A 23,566-nucleotide genomic window follows, 5' to 3' on the forward strand; every position below is an offset into this window, starting at 1 on the left:
GGGGAGCTATGTTCCACAAGGCCTTGGCTGCAATACTGTGGACTGTAATTTAAGAACTTTCTACCAGCAAATTGACATGATGGACTGATTTAAGTCTCCACAGGTGTCTGAAGAAAGAGTCTCACACATGAAGTTGTCATAGCTGGGGTGGGAGTGGAGGGGAGGGATGGGTGGTATACCACACACAGAAGGTTGTCATGGAGAAACAATGCAGTCAGAAATACTCCATGAGGACCCGGGTGGTGGGGTCATGAAGATTCAGGGGCTGTTGCTGTTGGTTGCATAATTTACAGGGCAACAGTTGTACTACACTTCATTCATATGCAGTACCTGTAGCTGTTGGTTGCATCATTGTAGGAATTTGCAGCTGTGCTGCTTATGCCTTGCCCCCTGATGATTTTTGCAGAAATTTTAAATTTGGCAGAGTGCTGGCACAAATGCCTATATTGTTTGCGAAAGACACTGTGGGAACTTTTAAAGTTCCATGTACATGCTGGCAGACAAGTCCCCAGCTTACCATCCCATCTAATGGATGACAGTCATATTTCAACATCCTGCCTATGAAGCATCGGGCAGAAAGTTTTTATTTGGGTTGGCATTGAACCCAGACAAACTTGGCAGTCTAAATGTGAATATCCTACCTCTTAGCTATCCTGCCAACCACTTTAACCACTCACCACCTGACATTACATGTAGTTGCGCTGAAATGGGGATGAAATGTACTTATCAAATAAATTACATTTTCTGACCTCTACTTTTTGCACTTGAAGTCAGTAAACTATGAAAAGTATTGGTCGAGTGCTTTGTAGCTTTAGTGAAGCCCTTGATTATAAATAAGGAAAATCAATCAAATCTTAGGAATTTTGATTTTCACACATTGATATTGTCCTGATTATTTTCAGTAGTTGGCAAGAACAATGAAATTGCACTTTTAGTAAACAATATGAGGACAGACAAACACAAAGTAATTATTTAATGCTAAGGGTATTATTTATTATAAAAGTATTTAATTGTATAAATTACAAGAATCATATAAATGGAATTTTCCAGATGAAACGTATGTTGTTTGTATCCTCATGGGCCTACATTTATACAAATTTGTTATCCGAAACTCAAAGTTACATTTAACTCACATCAAAACATTTTGCGTTTTTTTGCTTTTGAAGATGCCAAAGATGGCAAATAACTAGAAGTAAAACCTCAATAATTTTGCCGTTCCACTATGTTGAACGACCATGTGTAAGTAAGATAGAGGTTATATGAATCCAATTACAAATGGCAGGAATTGCATTATGTTTTGCATAGGATCCTGAAATGATATGGGGTAAATATTAATGATGCAGTGCAAACCAAGTCCTGTCGTGACATGAATACAATATGTGGAGCAAACGAAATTATTTTAGAAATGTCATGATTTGTGAAATGTTCATACATTCTTTTGAGTACTCTTTAAGGCAAAATATAGACACAAAAGTCACTATGGCTTTGCAGAGAATGCAACCGCATGATTTCAAAATCTATAACGGATTCCTAAAGATGGCAAGTAACCAAAAGTAAAACTGTACAATGACTATATACAAATAGAGTAAACATATTTACAAAAAATATTGCAAAGGAAATTATCTTGCAATTCTTAAGAAATCTTTGCTGTGAGATCATATCGTGAGATGATGGACTTGTTGTGTCGCTCGCTGAAAAGATAACCAAAGTGCTCGACCTGCAACACATGAATAAATCATGATTCAAAACATTTGTAAGAATGCTTTTACCCAGCTACCTAAAGCATTTGCACATTATTAAGTGATCGATGTTTCGTATCTACAATGATTTGGTTTATAAAGTGTTTGATCCATCCAAATTCCATTAGAACTGTGCACTTAGGAAGCAAGAAGGAAAGATGATGCAATTTGCTAGTGTATGGCTGAATGCAGCTTGGTCTGCTCTTAGTCTTCATGGACTAGCGGTTGGAGGTGGTGGTGAAGGCGTTGGCTGATCACGACCCCACCATCGTCTGCTTGGTACCAGGCTGTATCGCTTGCTGGCCATCTGGTTGTCGTTCTCCTCTTGTTTATGTGCGCGCTGAAAATGGTCTTCTTCTTTCAGGTACCACACAGGTGGCCAGCGATACTGCTCAAAGTGGTATAAGTTATCTGTGAAAAACGGAAAAATATTTTTTTTGATGAAATAATTTTCATGAAACTGACTTCTCAATACCAATAAAAGGTTGCTGCCCTATCGGTTGTGCCACCAAATATCACTCGTTTTACACAAAAAAAACTACAAAATAAATAAAATAACTAATAAAAATAACTAATCAAAAAAATAATTATTATTATTATAATAACTACAAAAAAAATTACTTCAGAATAAATTCCACATTGGAAGATGAAAAGACTGTTCTTGGATCGTTTCTGTGTTAGTGTTTTCTACGTAACTGCAACACTGTTTTTACGTAATCGATGAGCACGATGAGCACTATCTATTGCACTTGTTCTCAAAGCATGGCCCGCAGGCCACAAGTGGCCCAATCAGCACACTGCTGTACCCCAAGTGATAACCTGTTGAAAAGTAAAGATGCGTGTGGCGAGTTCTTTTTTTCTGACCCAGAAATTGTTCAGTAACCAAGGAGTGTGCTCTAAAATGTCACATGCCTTGGGTAAAAGTGCCTCACAAATCAAAACATGTAAACATTGTACATTTTCAATTGCTTCTTGAAATTAGTTATTTTACAATTTGAGAGGTTATTTATAGGGTTAGATTGGAATGGCTGGGGAATCTTTCTTTTTTGAGGAAGTGCTTGCTTTATTATACAGGGTTAGTCACAAAAATGAACCTGGTTTTAATTGCTTTTGAAATCTGCTATTTTAAATTCAAGACCATATAATATATACAAGTGAATAAAAAAATTTATGCTAAATTAAAAAGGCAATGTAGGGATGACAAACTACAGTCTAAAAAAGGTCCTAAACAACATAGGGATGATGATGTTGGTTTAGAGAGTAGTTAACAGTGTTGCCATCACATAAGGCCGAAAAAACTATATTGCTGGTCTCTGGTCAGACCAAAGTTCCAGAATTGATGCAGCGATGCGTTTTTTTTTGTTTTTTGTTTTTTGAAAAGCATGGATTGCACATATAAAGGTGTTGTTTTTTGTGTCCTCATGCCTTGCGGTCCTCCTCATCTGCTGTGGCGCCATCCAGAGAGAAATTAAAGACAGCCAATGGGACTTGTAGGCCTTTTTGTAAATAATGAACACAAGCTTAAGTTATTTTAAAATGTATTTATTCTGAAAATTATTAGGTTCTTCAAGCATATTATAGACTGCCATTTCGTTCTCGAGATCGCCTCGCTGTACCGTCAAACATTCCAATGTGTCGATCGCGTCAGCACTGCGCATGCGCAAGTGGTCTAACAGGCCGATGGTCTCCCACGATCTCTTCTCCCAGTCCACCAGATTATCACAGACACTTACAACTTCATGACAAACGAGATAGGATCCAGGCCTAACTAACGAGCTCTCTAGGTCTTCTGGTTGCTTCACACGAACCCGACAAAGAACGTCTTCGTTTCAATAAATGACAATATCCAGCCGATTGGATTCATGACGTCACGGCACACAACACTACTCATATCTTTGGAACGGCTGATTGGATTTGGACAAACTAAACGCAGTATTGTAGGGGAGAACCGTGCGCGAGCTTCGATACCAATGGCGACCCTCAAAGACCCGTATTTCGCGAGATAGCGCGCCGGCCCGGCAACAACAGGCGCGTGCTGTTGTAGGTACCGTTGGAAATTTGAAAAAAAAAATTGTTGACGCGCAGGGTCAAAATCGATGCGCGCACTGACCAGAGACCGGAAATATATTTTTCTCGGCCTAACAATCCCTACATCGCTGCCTCATTTACACTTCATCAATTACTGCTTCAAGCTTCCACAAACATTCCACTGGTTACCCCAGTACTTGATTACTCTTGTAGTGCAGCCACATACTGAGACGCTGCAAATTAGCAGCCCAAGTACAATGTTATAATATCAGTACATGATCATCAACTTCTTACAAACTGCATGGACATCTCTAATAACAGCATTCTATAATTATCTGCATTTGTGATTGGTTACTCCAAGTTGATTAAAAAAAGAAAAGTAGGAAAGACAACTGAAGCTGCAAGAAGTCCCTGAAATTATATAGGAGCTTCTTATACTTATGCAGAAATGAAATGTAGGAGCTTCTAATACTTTTAGCTAGGCCTAGCCCTAGACAATAGTCTGGAGGCAGTTTAAGGAGTCTTGAGGAAGTCTGATGAGAGTCTGGAGTCTGGAGGTAGTTTAATTGCTTATTAAATCTGCTATTTTAAATTCAAGACCATATAATATATATGACACATTAAGGAACTCATAAAGTTTTGTTTAACTATAACAAATGTTTGAAATTTCTTCCTCTAAGCTCTGCACACTTGTGGACACATATGGAATCGTTTCTGACTTTCTGACTGATGTGTTTCACATGAGACTCGAGAAATAACCCTCGTAACAGCATCTTTGAGTTCAAGAATGTTCATTGGGTGCTCTTTGAGAACATTTTCTTTACCAAATATCCACAGGAAAAAATCTAAAAGTGAGAGGGCAGATCTTGGAGGTCAAGGAAATCCAGATTGGTGGGAAATTAATCTGCCTGGAAAGTGATTATTGAGCTGGATTCAGGAGGGCTCCCAGGAAGGGTTGTGACATAAAAAAAATTAAAATAAAAAAGTAAGGTTTATGTGTGGGTACATGTGCACAAGTGGCAAAACTGGAAACGTCAACTTGCGATGCTGGTTATCTACGCACGGAGAGCAGGATCTCCCAGGAATCCTTTTTTGTTCTTGCTCCATAGGTTAGCCATCACACAAACATTGGTATTCCCATCAGTGAAGCAACTGGTCTTATATGCTATAGTGACTCCAGAAAATGTGTTCAACATGTATATTGCATACGTAATGTTCTACATTTACAGCCACCCCTTCCTCAATATCCTAATCTTCAAAAAAGTACGGACCTTAAATCCAATTACTACTGAGACCATATCCTTATTTTTGTGGAATGGAGAGTAAACTCAACAATGCGGGCTGGTTTTTCCAAGTCCCAAAACTGACAATTCTGTTTTTATAGCACACCATTCAATTAAACCTGACATTCGTCAATGAAAAATGATGTCGTCTATGCTGATACCTGATTGATCAATAATCCTACTGAATAGGCAATGAAATTCATCATGCTGACGCTTGTCATGTGAGATTAACTGCTGCATCAATTGGACTTTGCAAGGGAAAGTTTTCAGATGAACCTTTAACACTCCAAAGACACTGTTTTGAGACACTCCAATTTCACGTGAAACGTTCCTTGTTGATTCTCTCCGGCTATGCGCAATCTCTTCACGAATTCTGTTTACGGTCTCTGGAGTTCAATTATTCCTTTGAAGTCCAGAGTGCCCTGCATTATAGTTCTTCACAGAGCCCTTCCTTCCCCACTTTGAAACTATACGACTTGTAGTCTTCGAGGTTGGTGCACTATCTCTAGGAATTGTCTTCTGAATGCACGCGGCACACTCCAATCACTGATTTCAGCTCTACATTCTCGACAATGAAAATTTGCTCCTCTGTTGTTCGTTTGTATCATGCCTTATCTTCAAAAAAAATCAAAATATGATACATGTCAAAATACATTGGCTACAAACAATTTAAATGCTTACTGAACCTAATTCACCATATTGAACATTTTTACTTACGAAGATTTTAAAATCAAATTTTCAAATCGGGTACATTTTTGTGACTCGCGTGTGAGACAATTGCATGCATATTTTAAGCAGAATATCTTTTGTGTTTGTTGCATTCATGCATCATTCATTCAAATAAATATAGAACTTGATCACACAACGCTGCTTTATTGAAGTGAAAACTTGTTGCATCTAAAAAAAACAAATCAGTAACTTACTGACCCATAAGTAAAAATAAAATAACCAGACATCAAAAAGCAATATATACACTACCAGTCAAAAGTTTTAGAACACTTCACTTTTTCCAGTTTTTATTGAAATTTACGCAGTTTAATGTCTCAATGTACTCTGAAATTAAGCATAGAACACATAAATAATTAATTGGAGATAAAAATAAATCATAGAATCATTTTGTTTAACGAAATTTAAATTAAATTTTTGACTCAGCAAAGTAGCCACCTTTTGGCGATATAACCGCCGAACACACTCGTGGCATTCTTTCTACAATGGAAATCAAATATTGTTCGGGAAGTTCTTCCCAACACTGTTGCGGAAGTTCCCACAAATGTATTGCACTTGTAGGTTGCTTTGCTTTCACCTTTCTGTCCAGTTCATCCCAAACCAGCTCGATGGGGTTTAAGTCTGGAGACTGTGCTGGCCATTCCATGATTTGAAGCCTACTGTCTTGTTCTTTTCCTCGAAGGTAGTTTTGACATAGCCTGGAGGTGTGTTTAGGGTCATTATATTGCTGTAGGATGAACCCCTGACCAACAAGGCATATACCAGAGGGTATTGCATGGCGCTGCAAAATGCTGTGGTAGCCCTTTTGGTTCAGGGTGCCAGTCACTCTGTGCAAGTCGCCAACTCTGAATCCAGCAAAAGAGCCCCAGACCATCACGCTTCCTCCTCCATGTTTGACAGTTGGTGTCACACACTGAGGAACAATCCTTTTGCCTACTCGACGGAGTACAAAAACCCTGCGTGATGAACCAAACATTTCAAATTTTGATTCATTGGTCCATAAGACCTTCTTCCAGTCTTCAGTAGTCCACTGGCGGTGCTTCATGACCCAGACAAGCCTCTTTTCTTGTTTAGCCATCTTAGCAATGGCTTTCTTACTGCCACTCGTCCTGTCAAACATGCAGCTCGAAGTCTTCTCTTCACAGTTGAAACTGAGACTTGCTTACTTCGACCAGTGTTAAGCTGTGCTTGAAGCTGTTGTCCTGCAAGCCGCCTATCACGCAAGCTGTTGACTCTCAGAAACTTGTCTTCTGATTCTGTTGTGGCTTTGGGTCTGCCAGACCTCTTCCTGTCAGAGTTTCCTCCAGTTTCCAATATACTACTTCCTGCAGTGCAATATTGTCCAAATAATGCTTCAGAAGGTGTAATAGTCTGTTCCAATACTGCTTTTATACAGACAGGGGGTTTGTAATCAAGTAATCAGCAGAGGTTGGGACACCTGTAGGAATTGTTTACATCAACTTTCAAGGCTTAATTTACTTACATTGCTGCAGAACAGCTGTAAGTTGTTAACCCATAACTTGTTCCCTGAAGAAGGCCTTTTTTTACAATATAACTGTGCAATTTACATTATTTTCCCGTTTTTGATAACCTAAACTTGTTTTTTTGAACCTCGAGCAGTTTACTGCTTACCTTTGTACCATTTCAGGTTATTCACAGGACATTAAACTGCGTAAATTTCAATAAAAACCGGGAAAATTGAGGTGTTCTAAAACTTTTGATCAGTAGTGTATATATTTCATAAGATTCGTAATACAGTAATTCACAACATATCCAGGGGCCGATCCAGACTGTCTTCCATCGCCTTCTGGAAAATGGTAAGATTTTTGTGACTCGTGTAATTGCCAAAATGCCCTCTCTTTGAAATTTTGCCTATTTCATTTTGAGTAAATTATTGAAATTTGATTGCTTTGATAAACATTAATTTAAAAAAAAAAATATTTTTGTATACTGAATCGAGGCTCGTGAAAGAGCTAACATTTATTTCACAAACAAATCAACCAGACAAACAAAATATACAAAAAGAGGGAGCGGAAGACAAGATGGGGAGAGAAGGGGAAGCACACAACCACAACATTTGAGAGCAGGGAGAAGTGTGGGAGGGAGAGACTTCCGTTTCCGGTCTTGCTGGCGACGGTTCGTTTTTTCGCAGGTCTCCACGCTCTCCATCGAAATCGAAGTTAAGTCATTGTTCCAATTTGTATTTTCGTTATAACTGTATTTCTTTTATGGTGTATGTACGTTTATTGTCCCGTCAAAGATTTTCGGTGCAAATCTTTCATACCTGTATTGAAAATCGCGTTAATTCGTGTCGTCTCGAGGTCTTGTACAGTGTACACTGTACAACCTTGAGGCTTTGTTTTTCTCTCAGCGCCTGTCGTTTGTGATCCAATAACTTTCGTTCTCTGTTTTCGCAGTCTTTCCACCCCAAAGCCTACTTCCTTATGTAAATCTCAACTAAAAAAAAAACAAAAAAAAAAGACTACCTTCTCTGTGCTCATTCGTTTATTCATTCTTATTCGTTCGTTCGTTCTTCGACCACGTGTTTCTCCCCCATTTCCCCAGATAGATTGTCAAATTTCAATTCGTTATTTTATCGTCCATGTGATATTGTTTGATTATAGTTAGTTTTGGTTTGAATTTCCTGTAACTCGTAATTAATTAATCGTTTTCTGCCCTTGTGTGTGGCCTTGTAGTTGTACCCCCGTCGGTGTTTTGTTAACTTAAGTGTGTTTTGCTTGGCTCTTGGTTTTTTCACTTCTACCCCGAACATAATACTGTCTAACGTTCTAATTCCCCACCCCCCCCCAAAAAAAAACAAAAAAAAAAACAAAAACATTTATTTTATTTTCTCCACGTGTACTGTTGTCTCATCCTGTATTTTCTGTCCAGGTGTGCTGTCTAACGTCTAACGTTCTAATCCCCCCCCCCCCCCCAAAAAAAACAAAAAAAAACAAAAACATTTATTTTCTTTTCTCCACGTGTACTGTTGTCTCATCCTGTATTTTCTGTCCAGGTGTGCTGTTCGCCCCACCCCCATTATCTCCTTGCCATCCACCGTTTGCCCTGTTCACGTGACTCGTGGTGGTCCCTCTCGGCTCTCCCCCCGTTGGTATTTTTGTGCATATAAGATTGTTCATAGTTCTGTTTAAATATTTTTAAATATGTTTAACCTTTCCCCTTCTGTTTTTTATTCAGTGGTATATTACAACACGCTGTTTTTCTTCCTATTTAAAAGGCTTTTCTCAATTTCCTCTCCAACTCATTCCACTTCAAAAAAAAGAAATTCAATATCTTATACGTCTCCCTCACTACATGGTCTAAATTCACATTCATTCCATCCCTCCTCCATCATCCTGAACCGGATTGCTAACTTGAAAATCACAACAAACCCAATTTGTTATCAATGTTCGTCTTTCATTAATCATCCACTTTCTAAACTCCCCTCTTGCCCCTCCCATCCAAATCCCCCCCCTTGCACCTACACTCCGAAACTTCCCCCTTGCCCCTCCACTCTTAAACTCCCCCCTTGCCCCTCCACTCCTGAACTCCCCCCTTGCCCTTCCCCTCCTAAACTTCCCCTTTGCCCCTCCCCTCCTAATCCCCCCCCTTGCCCCTCCACTCCTGATCTCCCCCCTTTCCCCTTCCCTCCAAAACTCCCCCCTTGCCCCTCCCCTCCTAAACTCCCCCCTCACTCCTCCCCTTCAAAACTCCCCCCCAATCCCTCCCATTCAATTCTCCCCCCATACCATTCCTCTCCAATTCTCTCTCCTCCACCCTCCTCCTCCAAGCTGCCTCCTCCCCACTTCGTCTCCCTTCTATCTCATACCTCCACCCCCCCAAACCTTCTACTTTCCTCTGCCCCCCCTCAAACAACCCCTCACTGTGCCGCATCCCTTCACCAGCAAACCTTTCATCCTCCTCATTCTTCCCTTTCTTGGAAGTCTTCTGCAACATCTGAAACACTATCAACTGCTCTCCCTACCTCCCCCTCTCATCCTTCATCTTACCCTACTCCTCCCCTCCCCTGTCCTGTACCCGATGCTCCCCCTCTCTCTTCATTAACGGTATGGACCTCAAACATCCGGGGCCTTCGCTCAAACCTGACTGATCTCTCCATACAGGTTGCTTCTGACAATCCAGACTTGATCTGCTTAACAGAGACTTTCCTCCTTCAAGATGTCTCTGATTCCTTAATATCTCTTCCTGGTTACTCCCTCCTCCGGTATGATAGACCTGAGCCTCGGCCTGGTGGTGGGGTGGCTATCTTTGTCAAAAACTCTCTTCCTCACTCTCCTTGCACTGCTCTCTTTCCTCCTCACCCGCAGGAGTACCTCTGGTTACGGCTTCCTCTCCGCTCCCACCTTTTGTTCATATGTGTTCTGTACCGTCCCCCAAACAGTGATGACTCCATCTACATTTCAATGTCTGACAACATGGACCAACTTCTATCCACTCATCCCAACTCTCTCTTCCTCATATGTGGTGACTTCAACTGTCATCATGCCACCTGGTTGGGTGTGGGTTCCTCTCTCACTAGTCATGGCACCTCAGCAAAGGACTTCTGTGACTCACTGGGATTGACACAATCTGTCAATTTCCCGACCCGGATCTCAGCCAATGGAGTATCTTCTCTTCTAGACTTGATTATGACAAACTTCCCTGCTAATGTCTGCTGCTCTTCTTCTGCTCCAATCGGTTCTTCTGATCATGTGCTTGTCAAAGTGGACATCTCTCTGGCCATTCTCAGAGAGCCTCCTCAGCGTCGACGAGTCTGGCATTTCACTCAGGCCGACTGGGACGGTCTTCAAGCAGCCATCAATCGTCTGGATTGGTCTCCCATCTCCACTGCCTCTGACATCAATTCTTCCTGGGAATTCTTCCAAAGCAAACTGATCTCTCTCATGCACAGATTTATCCCATCTCGCCTTCAATTGTCTTACCCTTCCTCCCGTCCATGGTACACTGAATCTTGTGGTGAGGCAGTTGCCCTGAAACAACTTGCCTTTGCCTCTTGGAAGGCTAATCCAACTGAAGGAAATCTCAGTTCCTTCCACCAAGCTCGGAACAAGTGTGTGTCTACCCTCAGGAGTGCCAGGAAGCACTATCTCTCCTCACTCAAGAATGAACTCTCAAACCTGTCTCCTTCCTCCAAATCCTGGTGGCGTCTGGTCAAATCCGTTTCTGGTGTTTGTTCCCCCTCCATCCCCTCCCTTACCTCAAATGGCCACACAGTTGACATCGCACGTGACAAAGCCGAATGCCTCAACTCTGTGTTCGCCTCGAAATCCTTAGTCCCAAACCCATCTCTCTCTGTTCCCACCTTTCCCAGTCGAACCCAAATGCTCCTGGACTCTGTGTCCTTCTTTCCTGACAAGGTGGAGGAGTTTTTGTCAAACCTCGACTCTGATTCTGCAACTGGACCAGACGGCATCAGCCCACGGGTCCTAAAATCCTGCTCTGCCGCTCTATCTCACCCTCTCTCTGTTCTTTTCACCCTATATTTTGCTCAAGGTCATCTGCCAGCATCCTGGAAATCAGCTAACATTACCGCTTTACACAAAAAAGGTGCAAAAACAGATCCTTGCAACTACAGACCAATCAGCCTGCTCCCAATTATCAGCAAAGTCATGGAATCCATCATTGCTTCGGATATGAAATCTTTCCTCTTCTCCAATGGCTTGATCTCTGATCATCAATTTGGTTTCAGACCAGGTCACTCTACTCTGGACATGCTGCTTCTGCTGTCTCAACAATGGATGGAGGTCCTGAATGCCAAACAGGAAATCAGAGCTGTCTCCCTTGACATATCAAGGGCCTTTGATACGGTCTGGCACCCAGCTCTGCTCACCAAACTCTCCTCCTATGGTATCCATGGAAATCTCCATGCATGGCTTGCGGACTTCCTCTCTGGTCGTAGTCAACGTGTGGCCCTGAATGGATTTCTCTCATCTCCCCTTCCTGTTCAGGCTGGAGTTCCCCAAGGAAGTGTGCTGGGCCCTGTGCTTTTTCTGGTCTTTATCAATGATCTCTCTGACTCTCTGGAAAATCCTCTCTATCTCTTTGCTGATGACTCCACTCTCTGCCGCTCCATTCCTCTTCCCTCAGATAGGCAGTCTGCAGCCTCCTCACTCTCTGTACACCTGGACAAAATCACAGACTGGTCAAACAAGTGGAACATGTCTTTCAATCCTGCCAAATCTCACTCTCTTACTATGTCTCTCCGAAAAGATCGACTGGACAACCCTCCCATCTACTTTCTCAACAATCCTCTCCAAGAAGTTCTGTCACTCAAGCTTTTGGGTCTCACTATCTGCCATGATCTTTCTTGGGAAAACCACATTTCCAAGCTGGCCTTCAAAGCCAGTCGCCGACTGGGCATCCTCCGTCGTGCGAAGTCCTTCCTCGGCACACCTGAGCTCCTCACCACATACAAGGCTTTCATCCGCAGCTCAATGGAATACTGTTCTCCCCTATGGGCTGGTGCTCCTGCCTCACACCTGGCTCGGCTTCACGCTGTTGAATCCAAAGCTTTCAAAATCATTGGAATCTCCCGCGATGAAGCTATCTCTGAGGGCCTTTCACTCACTCACCGCAGGCAGGTAGGTGGTCTTTCTGTCTTCTACTGACTCCTCTCCGGCCTTGCTCCCCCAGCTCTCTCCGTGCTCTGTCCCCCAAATATTCCTACAGGTCGCACAAGATCTGCCAGCAACCCTCTGATGGTTAAACTGCCGAAATCTCGGCTCTCTGCTCACCTTCACTCTTTCATTCCTCTTTTCTCCCGCCTGTGGAACAAACTCCCACACTCCCTTCAATCCCTCTCCTCCCTCCAGGTCTTTAAAACAGCTGTTCACCACCATCTCTTATCTTCCCCCATCCATAACCTTGATCTTTTCTACCCCCACTAATTCACCCCAGATCCACCTTGTTTGAAATTCCAACTTATTTCCTGGAAATCCTGGCAGTGTCCATATGTTTATACCTCTCCCACCCCCCCCCTTCACATGCCTCCCCCCCTTCACATGCCTCCCCCCTTCACATGCCTCCCCCCCAAAGCCCTCTCCCTCCCACAGATCTCTCGATGTCTCCATGTCTCTCGGTCCCTGCTCTCAAATGTTGTGTTTGTGTCCTTCCCCCTCTCTCCCCATCTTGTCTACCGCTCCCGATGTTATTTGTTTTATGTGTCTGTTTGTCTTTCTGTGTGATTAATTTTCGCTCTTTCACGAGCCTCGATCTTGTATACAAAAAAAAAAAAAAAAAAAAAAAAAAAAAAGAGGGCTTGGGGGCAGGAGGCGTGGGAAGGGGAGGGGGGGGGGGGAAAGGTATAAAACACAAGGGGACCGAAATTAGCGGGGGTAGAAAAGATCAAGGTTTTGGATGGGGGAGGATAAGAGATGGTGGTGAACAGCTGTTTTAAAGACCTGGAGGGTGGAGTGGGATTGAAGAGAGTGAGGGAGTTTGTTCCAGAGGCGGGAGAAAAGAGGAATGAAGGAGTGAAGGTGAGCAGAAAGTCTTGATTTTGGCAGTTTAACCATAAGAGGGTTGTATATCTGTATTAAATGTATATCAAAAACAAGTACATACTGTTAAGTTCAATCACTCAAACTCCAGGGTCTCACAATCAGCCACGATCTTTCTTGTTGCCACATTGTCGCAAACCACATTTCATAGTCGCCGACTTGGCATCCTCGTATAAAGTCTGTCCTTGGCACACCTGAACTCCTATACACCGCCAAGGCCTTCATCCGCAGCTTGATGGAGTACTACTCTCACCTCTGGGCTGGCTGCCCTGCCTCACACCTTGCTCAGCTTGACGCCATGGAAACCACGGCCTTCAGGATCATTGGAATCTCGCACAATGAAGCTGAGTCTATTTTCCATTGCAGACAGGTCGGTGGTCTCTCTGTCTTCTAAGGCCTCCTTTCTGGTTTTGCACCCTCTGCTCTTTCCATGCTTTGTCCCATCCAGGTTTCTGAAGGGTGCACATGATCCACCATCAACCACCTTTTGGTGAAACTGCCTTAATCCAGGATTACTGCAAACCTCCACTCATTCAGACCTCTTCTTTCTGCCTGTGGAACCAACTTCCACCCACTCTTCAATCTCACTCTTCCCTCCAGATCTTCAAGACAGATGATCACCACCATCAAAAGATCATCCCCAATCTAAAACCATAATCTTTACTACCCTTGGTAACCCCCTGCCACTTTCCACCACACCCCAAACCCTTCACCTTCCAGGTGTTTCCAGTTTCTTCCTTCAATATCCATCTTGTCCACCCCATGTGTGCTTTCCTGCCCCCACATTCCTCCCCACACCTATTTCTTATCCAAATCTCCCCACCCCCTCAACTCCGCTGTTGATGTCCCTCTCCACCCTCTCTCTCTCTCCACCCTCTCTCTCTCTCCACTCTCTCTCCTCTCTCTCTCCACTCTCTCTCCTCTCCTCTCCACTCTCTCTCCTCTCCTCTCCACACTCTCTCTCTCTCCCCTCTCTCTCTCTCTCTCCCGCCCCCTGCTGGCCGTTCGTGTGTTGGGTGCGGTGTCATGGCGTCTGTTCGTGTCTTGGCATTGTAGCTCCGTGCTCGTGGTTTGTATCTTTACCCTCCCCTTACCTTTTCTCACCTTTGTTCCGTCTTTTGTGTGTCACCCTTCCACGTTATCATACCCCCCCCCCCCCCCTCTTGAGAGTGAGAAAGTGAGAGAGCACACGTGGTGAGACCGGTAAAGGTTCCCCCTTAGGGCGGTTCCCTCTTCGGGTTTTTTTCGCCTCGTGTTACAAATCATAAACCTTTTTCCGTTTCTTTTTTCGTAAATATTTTTATTTTTCGTTTGTTTACTGGAGCTTTTTGGCTTCATTAACCTTTATACATTTAGCCTTTGTTTAAACGTGCAAACGATGGCGGATAGCTCTCGTTACACGTCTCTTGAAGCGCTAACCCGGAAGCATGGGTTAGTTTGCTCACCTCCGTCGGGAATCGACGTCGAGGCCATTATCCTTGCGGTCGGAGAGTTAATCGGTTTGGATAATGTAAAAGCGGCTTCTCGCATGAATAAACGCGTGGTAATCTTTGTTTCCACAGTGCCCATGGTTGCTCAAATAGTCGAGCACGGGCTATTCTTTGCTCCCGACGTGTTTGTTCAGGTATGTCCACTCGACACGCCGGCAGTTCGGGTTTCTCTCTCTAACGCTCCTCCGTTCCTTAAGAACAAAGACCTGGTTACTGAACTAAACAAACTTGGTTCTGTCGTCTCTTCAGTTACTTTGGTTCCTGTACGAGGGAAAAATAACCGTTTAAAACACGTCATGTCCTTTCGTCGTTTTGTTTATATGATTTTACCGCGTGGTGTAACCTCTTAGTCTTTAAATGCGGTATTGCCCTTCAAGGTCGAAGGTCACACTTATCGGGTCTTTGTCTCCACAGAGTCTCTAGTTTGTTTTGAGTGTGGTCAATATGGTCATTTAAAAGACTCGTGCCCGAAAAAGTCCGCAGATAGAGCCACTAGCCTGAATGGTGATGAACAGCAGGGCTCTACTGAGATCGTTGTCGATGAGGTAAACAGTATGGGTGGTGCTGATGCAAACCCCATTGTAGACAAACAGAGAACCAGGAAAAGAACCCTCCCACCTTCTAGCGACCTCAACGAGCCTGATAATAAGGTCTTGGCCTGTCCTCCAACCTTCGCTCAAGTGGTTAGTGAAGGTTATGGTGGAGCGCGACCTCCTCCTCAGCAGTTTCCTCCAGTTGAGGAAATTGCTCAACCTCCCCCGCCTTCAGAATACTCTGAGGGTAATGTGATAAATGCTGAAAATGTATGTGTTGGCCAGACAGCACCTGAGTCTCTCCAGTGTTCTGAGGGTAAACCTCCATGTGAGGTTGAGCCTCCATGTGTGTCCCCTGATGAAGCTTGTGTTGATTGTGCCACCCCTCCCTCTGTGGGGAGTGGTGAGTGTGTTGGAACTAGTGATCTGTCTGTGGAATCCTCCATTGAGGCAGCTGAGCCTTGTCAAGCTCATGGTCAGCAGGGCGATAGTGCTGAAGTCTCAGATTTTCACGTCGATGAGCCTGTTGCCTCAGCAATGGACTCTCAATGCAATGATTGTGACTCTGATGGGGGTTCTTCCGTTGCCTCACTGAGTGATGGTGAGGCCGACTTCTCATCGGAGCATGTCTCTGGAGGCTCCGTCCCTCCTGCTGAAATCGTGGATTTCCTACAAAAAACTTACCGTAAAAAGCGCGTGAAAATCTGCGATTTCTTCGTTGATACTCACGCCTTCATTAGTGGGGCTCAGGAAGTTGTACAACAATCTGCGGCCCTTCATATTTCTGATCAATCACTGAAAAGACTGAAGAGGTACCTTGTCACAGCAAGGAAAGAATTAAACCTGTAATGGCTGTGTTGCTGCCTATGTTTCTATGAACATAGCAAGCTTGAACATTAATGGTGGGCGCAGTCAGCTGCGTCGGTCCCAAACTGTGCAATTAGCCAGGAGGGAAAAGATTGATGTACTTTTATTGCAAGAAACCCGTGCCACTGCAGACTGCATGGCTGATTGGCAGCAACAGCTGATTGGCACTTGGTTTTTTAGTAATACAGATTCTGTGAGTGCGGGTATTGCTTTTTTTGTCAGTTCACGTTTGTCTGTCTCCCCCCCCATCTTTAAGGAAATCGTACCAGGCTATCTAGCCTCTGTAGAGCTTGAATACAATCAGCAACGATTTATGTTTGTTAACGTCTATGCTCCAAGTGATAGCACAGATAGAGGAACTTTTTTTAATCAGTCCTTTAATTTCCTGAGACACCTCTCTTCTGATACGTTGTTGTGCTTAGGGGGTGATTTTAACTGTACTTTAAACCCAACTTTAGATAGGAATAGTGCAGAGCCACATCCAGCTTCAAGTAGGCCTCTTTCCAGTATAACTTCGCGGCATGACCTCAACGATGTATGGCGGCAACAACACCCAAACCTGCAGCAATTTAGCTGGTGTCGGGTTTTACTAAATCATCTTTCACTTGCTCGTCTTGATAAATTTTATATTCCTAACTCTGCTGTCAACCTTGTGACATATACGGCTATTGTCCCTTCAGGCTTCTCTGATCATTCTTTGGTAAAACTGTGCTTTTCCTTTCCTCGCTTCAAACGCCGCACCCTGTATTGGTCTTTTAACACCTCACTTCTGAGCGATCCTTTCTTTAAATCATCCTTTGTGGTTTTTTGGGACAAGGTTGTGGATTTCCAACATCGTTTCCTAAATCTCTGTCAGTGGTGGGACTATGCTAAAGCGCAGATCCGTGTTTTCTGTCAGCAATACAAAACCAATTGCTCTCAAAGTAAACAATTATGTATTGATGCCTTGAAACAAGAAATTCTACGATTGCAGGAAGGTGCTGAGGTCCTCAGTGATGAAAGACGGTGTCAACTCCTCTTTGAAAAACAAACTCTGCTTAAGGAATTAATTCAAGAAAATGGTATTGGTGCCTTAGTCAGGCTGAGAGTTAATAGTTTACTGTCGTCAGACACATGTTGTAAAGATTTCTTTAAGTTTGAGAAGACGACGAAGGCGAGCCAGCAAATGCTTAGTCTTCGGGCTAGTGATGGGCATATTCTTAGTGATAATACGGAGATTGTTCACTTTGTTCGGTCTTATTTTGAGAATGTGTTTTCCTTTAAGCCCAATGATGTGCCTGCAATGCAGAATATTACGACCAATTTACCGCAGATAGATGAGCATCAACGGCATGTCTTGGATGAGAACATTACTCTCGGTGAACTTAAAACTGCGCTCGATGGCCTTGCTGATCATAAGGCTCCTGGTTTTGATGGGCTACCAGCTGAATTTTATAAAACCTTTTGGGACATGCTTGGTCCTGCTTTGCACTCAGTGTTTTTATACAGTCTGCGTGAGGGATTGTTACCCCTTAGTTGTCGGCGTGCAGTTGTTTGCCTTATCCCTAAGAAAAACGACCTGCAATTGATACAGAACTGGCGTCCAATCTCTCTTCTCTGCACAGATTACAAGATTTTTGCCAAAACGCTAGCTAACCGTGTAAAGACTGTTCTAAGCACAGTTATACATCAGGATCAATCGTACTGTGTTATGCACAGATCTATGCACGATAACATTTTTTTGGTACGAGACCTGTGGGATGTGTGTGCATTTCAACAACAACATACCGGTCTCTTTTTTATTGACCAAGAAAAGGCTTTTGACTCTGTTAATCATGAGTATTTGTTTCACATTTTAAAGCAATTTGGTTTTGGGGCATCCTTTATTTCATATGTATCCTTATTGTATAATCACATTTTTAGCTTGATCAAAATCAATGATGGTCTCTGTTCACCTTTGCGGATTGGGAGGGGAATTCGGCAAGGCTGTCCCTTATCTGGAATATTGTACTCTCTTTGCATTGAGCCCCTTTTGATTCGTTTACGATCTTCTCTTATGGGATTTTCAGTGACTCCCTCAGAAAATACCGTTATAATTTCGGCCTATGCTGATGATGTATGTGTTGCTGTTCGCAGCAGTAATGACATTGCTCTGCTATTTGAGTGCCTACGGGTTTACTCTCAAGCATGTACAACGCAAATTAATTGGTCGAAATGCAAAGCAGTTTGGGTCGGCGGTACGCCACCTTCTGCCCTTCCAATTCTCCCTATGAATTTGACATGGGAAAAAGAAGGTGTGAAATACCTCGGTGTTTACCTTGGAACCCCAGGCTTTGTCAAAAGGAATTGGGATGGTTTGCTCCACAAAATCAGCAACAAATTAAACAGATGGAGAGGAATTTTGTCGACCTTGTCTTTCCGAGGTCGTGCACTGGTCATTAACAACCTGGTGGCCCCTCTCTTATGGCATAAAATGATTGCCTTGCAGCCACCTGCAACGTTGGTGTCGTCAATCCAAAAATGTTTACTTGACTTCTTTTGGGATGGCAAACACTGGCTAAAGCCAGAGACTATTTGCCTCCCACTGGCAGAAGGTGGTCATGGGCTTGTGGACATTCTTTGTCGGGTGATGGCCTTCCGAGTCTCCACAGCTCGTCGTTTTATATTTCTGGAGGCCTTGCCCTGGAAATCGACTGCAAACTGTATACTAAAACAAGCCGGCATGCTTGGGTACAATTGTGAACTCTTCTTCATGGAGCTGCAACATGTCGATGCTTCGCTGCTCCCTGACTTTTACCAAGATGTCTTGAACGTCTGGCGGTCCATTTCAGTAACTCGCCAAATGGAGACATACAACAGTGAAAGGTTCCTCCGGGAACCCCTTTTCTACAATGCCCTCTTTCCTGCTATTCCTCGCTCACGTGCCTTTGTGCAACGTTTTGTGAGTGCTGGCGTGAAAACGACTCGGGACCTTCGTGACTGTAACAGGAACAGTTGGTTCTCCGCAGGACATCTTCAAGTAAGAACTGGCATCAGATCTTTGAGGAGCGTAGCCAAGGTCCTACAGGAAATCCTGTGTGTTTTTAGGCACCTGGGCCTGAGCTCAACCGCCAACATTGGTGACCACCGTACACCACCACAGATCTGTGCTAGCTCTAGCCTGCCAGCTGATAGCACCACAACATCTATCTTGCTATCCTCATCGCCACTTTCCAGCAAGGATAAAAAGAGACTGTATCGTTTGTGTATCTCAGTTCGGTTTCCCTCGTTACAGCCTCTTTCTTTTGGGGCTCGATGGAAAGAGAAACTGCCTTCTGGGTCTCCCTCCCATCCGCAATGGTCTGCAATGTATGTTTCACCGATTGTTAAAAGGACTGGTGATATTGCTTGGAGACTCGCCCATATGGTGTTGCCCTCCAATGTTTTATTACATCGTTTTAATGAGGATAATTCAGTGGAATGCCCCTTTTGTATGATTTCTGAAGACCTTTTCCATGCTTACGTAGATTGTGCAAGACTCTTTCCCTTCTTTGGTTTTTTATCAACTTTTTTTAATCGTATGAACTTTTCTTTTTCTACACGTGTTTTTATCTTTGGAACACCACTTAGTTATAAAAAACGCTCTGAGACTGCTCTTGCTAATTTCTTAATTTCTATTGGAAAATTAGCAATCTACAAAACAAGAAAAGCAAAGCTCCTGGCAAATGCTGATATTTTATGTGATGTGGTAATTGTGTTTAAGGCTCTAGTCATGGCAAGGTTACGCATGGAATTTTCTTTTTTCCAAATGAAAGATGATTTACAAACCTTTGTGGGAAAATGGTGTGCAAAGGGTGGGTTTTGTAAACTTGATCATGGTTTGTTAAGTTTTTTATTTTAGTGTTTGGTGTTTTTATTGTTGTTGTTTGGCTGCACATGTTTTGAATTGTGGTGACTTTATTATTTGCATGACTTGTATGGGTTTCTTACCTTTATAATAAAAGAGCTTCAAAAGTCTCTCTCTCTCTCTCTCTCTCTCTCTCCTCAATCCTTTTGTCCTGTTACATCCTGATCCATTCAGTACACTAGACCTTCCATGAGCCTCAACTCTGTATCCAATAAAAAATATCAGTGTATTGGCTGTATTGGATTTGCGATATATCTGCACCTCTCCCCCAGCCACCCCCCCCCCCCCCGCCAAAGTCAAAACGTTGTGTACATATCGTGGGAACCTGCTCATACATGGAAAGGGGGAGGATCCACAGCTAGTTTGTGTTAAAACTATAGCTCGGTCCGTGTGTTCGACAAGGTTACATTCACCTTTGTATTAGGTATTTGTCAGAGGTAAGTTTGTTTGGTAAACGTGCAAAAGTAGGAGCTTTGTTTTGTATCAAAGTAGTAGCTATGAGTCATGAGCCACTAGCATTTCATGACAATAAGGAAGGGTTGAAGGAGCTAGAGAATCAAGGATAGCAGCGGCTGCAAGAAGGGGAAAAATTGGAGAGACTGAGGGTTTTTCCCCATAGCTGCACCTGGACACATGAGGCAGTCAAAATAAAATTTATTTTCAAGCAGCTTTAGCTGGACCTATTCCACAGGCTCCATGATCCCTGGTGGGGGGCGGGGGGGTCGAGGGGTGGGAAGGAGTGTGGGTTAATGGGGTTGGCATTGTGGAAAATTGACGCCCTAAGAGACTGGTAAGCACCAGGCAGTGTAAGGGCTGGCCTGACAGGATTTTAACATGGGGTCCGACCACGGGTGTGGTATGACCCAGGCCCGATGAGAGGGTCTGGTGGAGTGGGGCATCCTCTGTCCATCAGGACATCAGCTGAGCGAATGCCTCAGAGAGATGGTGTCTCTGGACGCTTGGTGGTGGCATCAATGAGGGCCAGTGAGAGCCTAAGGGGGTGCCTATTCATCATAAGGCCAAGCAGCCTCTCCCTGAGGCTGCAGGAGAGACATCATGTGGAGACTTACCATGCTGGGCTGGTTTATGAACATGGGACAAACTGCATGGACCAGGTACCGTCGACTGGACAACCGACTGGAGTATCTGTGGAAAGTTATGGATTTAAATTGAAATGATTTGGACAGGCCCAGAGAGGCATGCATACCCTTCCGTAGATAGTCCACAGTGATTTAATTCAGTTTGGGGAGAGAGCCCTTTATATTAATTATTGTTATGGGTTATAAAGAGAAGATTGGCTGCAGCGGGCGCTGCTGGTATTGAACACCCTCCCCAGTGGTAATTGGAAAAGCTAAATTTACCTTTCCCCACTGTCACGACTCACCATGCTTTGCTTTTGGGGTATGCAGGTGAGTTGAGGGATTGGTATGGGCAATGAGCAAGAGAGGCCATGAGGGCCAGCATGCCGACCGAGTGGAAGAGTCAAGTCTTATTGGGTGGTTATTACTGGTTTTGTGGCAGAAATAAAACATCAGTGATTGTGTTTGCCATACGATATATGGTTAGTGTATATGTAGGCCATGGCAAGTAGGGACACCATTGTGTGTACCACAGGCATATGTAGAATGAATGGTAGCTGGGGATTGAACATTGTATGTAAGGTTTGTGAGTGGAAGAGTGATGCATGTCCACAGGTGATGAGGCTCTTAAAGAGAAAGTGAGGGCTGTGGCCTTCACTGAAACAGAGGTGGATACTTCAAGCCCTGGGAGGACTCCGTTCCACCTCCTGAAACCAGAATATGGAGATACCAATCAATAACACACACACACACACACACACACACACACACACACACACACACACACACACACACACACACACACACACACACAGTCATTTTTTCCCCAAGGCTTTCTTAATGAGGTCTTTGGAAAACTGTCAGCCTGGAAGGTTGAATCCACCCCAGATATTTATTTATTTTTAAAAGTAAGGACAAAAGTAAAGAGACATTGGTAAGACCTGGAGACATGGTGCGCATCCTTTTGGGAAACCGACGACATATGTTGTTGTAGTTTGTACAGATGTAGTGCATGCACCATGCAGCCAGCTGCTCAGCATTATGGAACTGCAAGGTATCGAAAAAAGTATCAATCATTTGTCAAAAAAAAAAATGCATAAAATACAAATACAAGAGCACAACCCATGAATCCATGACAGTTATGAGAATTGGTCAAGAAGAGAAAGATAGTCAAGAAACTCAAATTATCTTGGTAAACTACATTTTGGGATGAATTTTAGCAAACGTGACATACTTCTAACAATTAGTACATTTCTGTTTTTTCGCTAACAACATATAGTGAGAATGGTAAATTATTCTGCATTGGTAAATATTTAGATTGCATTTTTTATCTTCCTGCTCATACGTTAATGATATCAAATTGGTGGTTCAAATTAATGGAAAGTGAATTTAGAGACATTTATTTAATTTTACTTTTTTACATGTGCAATATAATTATTATTTTCATGTATAATTTCCACCTTTTTTTAAATCTGAACTTTCGGGAAACTTTTTTCGGGAAAATAAGTTTTGGGAACTGAGTGGCATGCTGACGAGGAGGGGAGTGTCGTTGAAGCTGAAGGGAAAGGTGTATGCTGCATGTGTGAGAAGTGTTATGATTTATGGGAGCGAGACATGGGTAATGAACGTAGAGCAGCAACGAAGGCTGGAAAGGGTGGAAATGCGAATGGTTCGGTGGATGTGCGGAGTATCGTTGAGAGAGAGGAAGACAAATGATGAATTGCGAAAAATGATGGGAATAGAGCCTGTGATTGATGCTGTGAAGAGGAAAAGGTTGAGATGGTTTGGTCATGTGTTGAGGAAGGATGAAAGTGACTGGTTGAGAAGAGTGATGGAAATGAATGTAGAAGGAAGTAGAGGACGGGGAAGACCGAGAAAGACTTGGCTAAAGGTGGTGGAAGAAGAAATGCGGGCAAGGTGGTTAACAAGGCTAACAAGGCTAAGCAAGGTGGTTAACAAGCTAACTCTCACCCCTCCTCCTCAAAGCATCCTCCCTGCTTCTTCCCCCTTCCAACTTTCACCTTCATCTCCCCAAACCTTCTGCCTCGCTCTTCCCCCTCCTCAAATAACACCTCACTGTGCCTCACCCAATCTCCATCAAACCTTTTGTCCGCCCCATTCTTCCCTTTCTCCAAGCTATTCTGAAATCTCTGAAATCTCTGACACACCTTCAACAGCTCTCCCTACCTCTTCCTCCTCTTCCACATCTTACCCTACCCCTCCCCCCCCTGTTCTGGACCCGATGCTCCCCCTTCCTCTTCATTAACGGTATGGACCTCAAACATCCGGGGCCTTCGCTCAAACTTGACTGACCTCTCCATACAGGTTGCTTCTGACAAACCAGATGTGATCTGCTTAACAGAAACTTTCCTCCTTCATGATGTCTCTGATGCCTTGGTATCTCTCCCAGGTTACTCCCTCCTCCAGTATGATAGA

At 43.5% G+C, this 23,566-nt stretch overlaps 1 protein-coding gene across 1 annotated transcript in view; it reads right to left on the reverse strand.

Moving 5' to 3' along the window:
* Positions 1 to 956: 956 nt before the first annotated feature.
* Positions 957 to 23,566, reverse strand: part of LOC137423032 (rho-related BTB domain-containing protein 2-like) — a 127,733-nt gene continuing 105,123 nt past the window's right edge. The window contains exons 13-14 of the mRNA XM_068109807.2: positions 22,072 to 22,177; positions 957 to 2,150 (exon numbers count right to left, since the gene is read on the reverse strand). Coding sequence (XP_067965908.1) covers positions 1,951 to 2,150; positions 22,072 to 22,177 — 306 coding nt within the window. The 3' untranslated portion in view covers positions 957 to 1,950. The remainder of the gene's footprint in view (positions 2,151 to 22,071; positions 22,178 to 23,566) is intronic.

Source organism: Myxine glutinosa, chromosome 3 (assembly GCF_964187855.1).
Source record: "Myxine glutinosa chromosome 3, kmMyxGlut1.1, whole genome shotgun sequence".
Classification (NCBI taxonomy): domain Eukaryota; kingdom Metazoa; phylum Chordata; class Myxini; order Myxiniformes; family Myxinidae; genus Myxine; species Myxine glutinosa.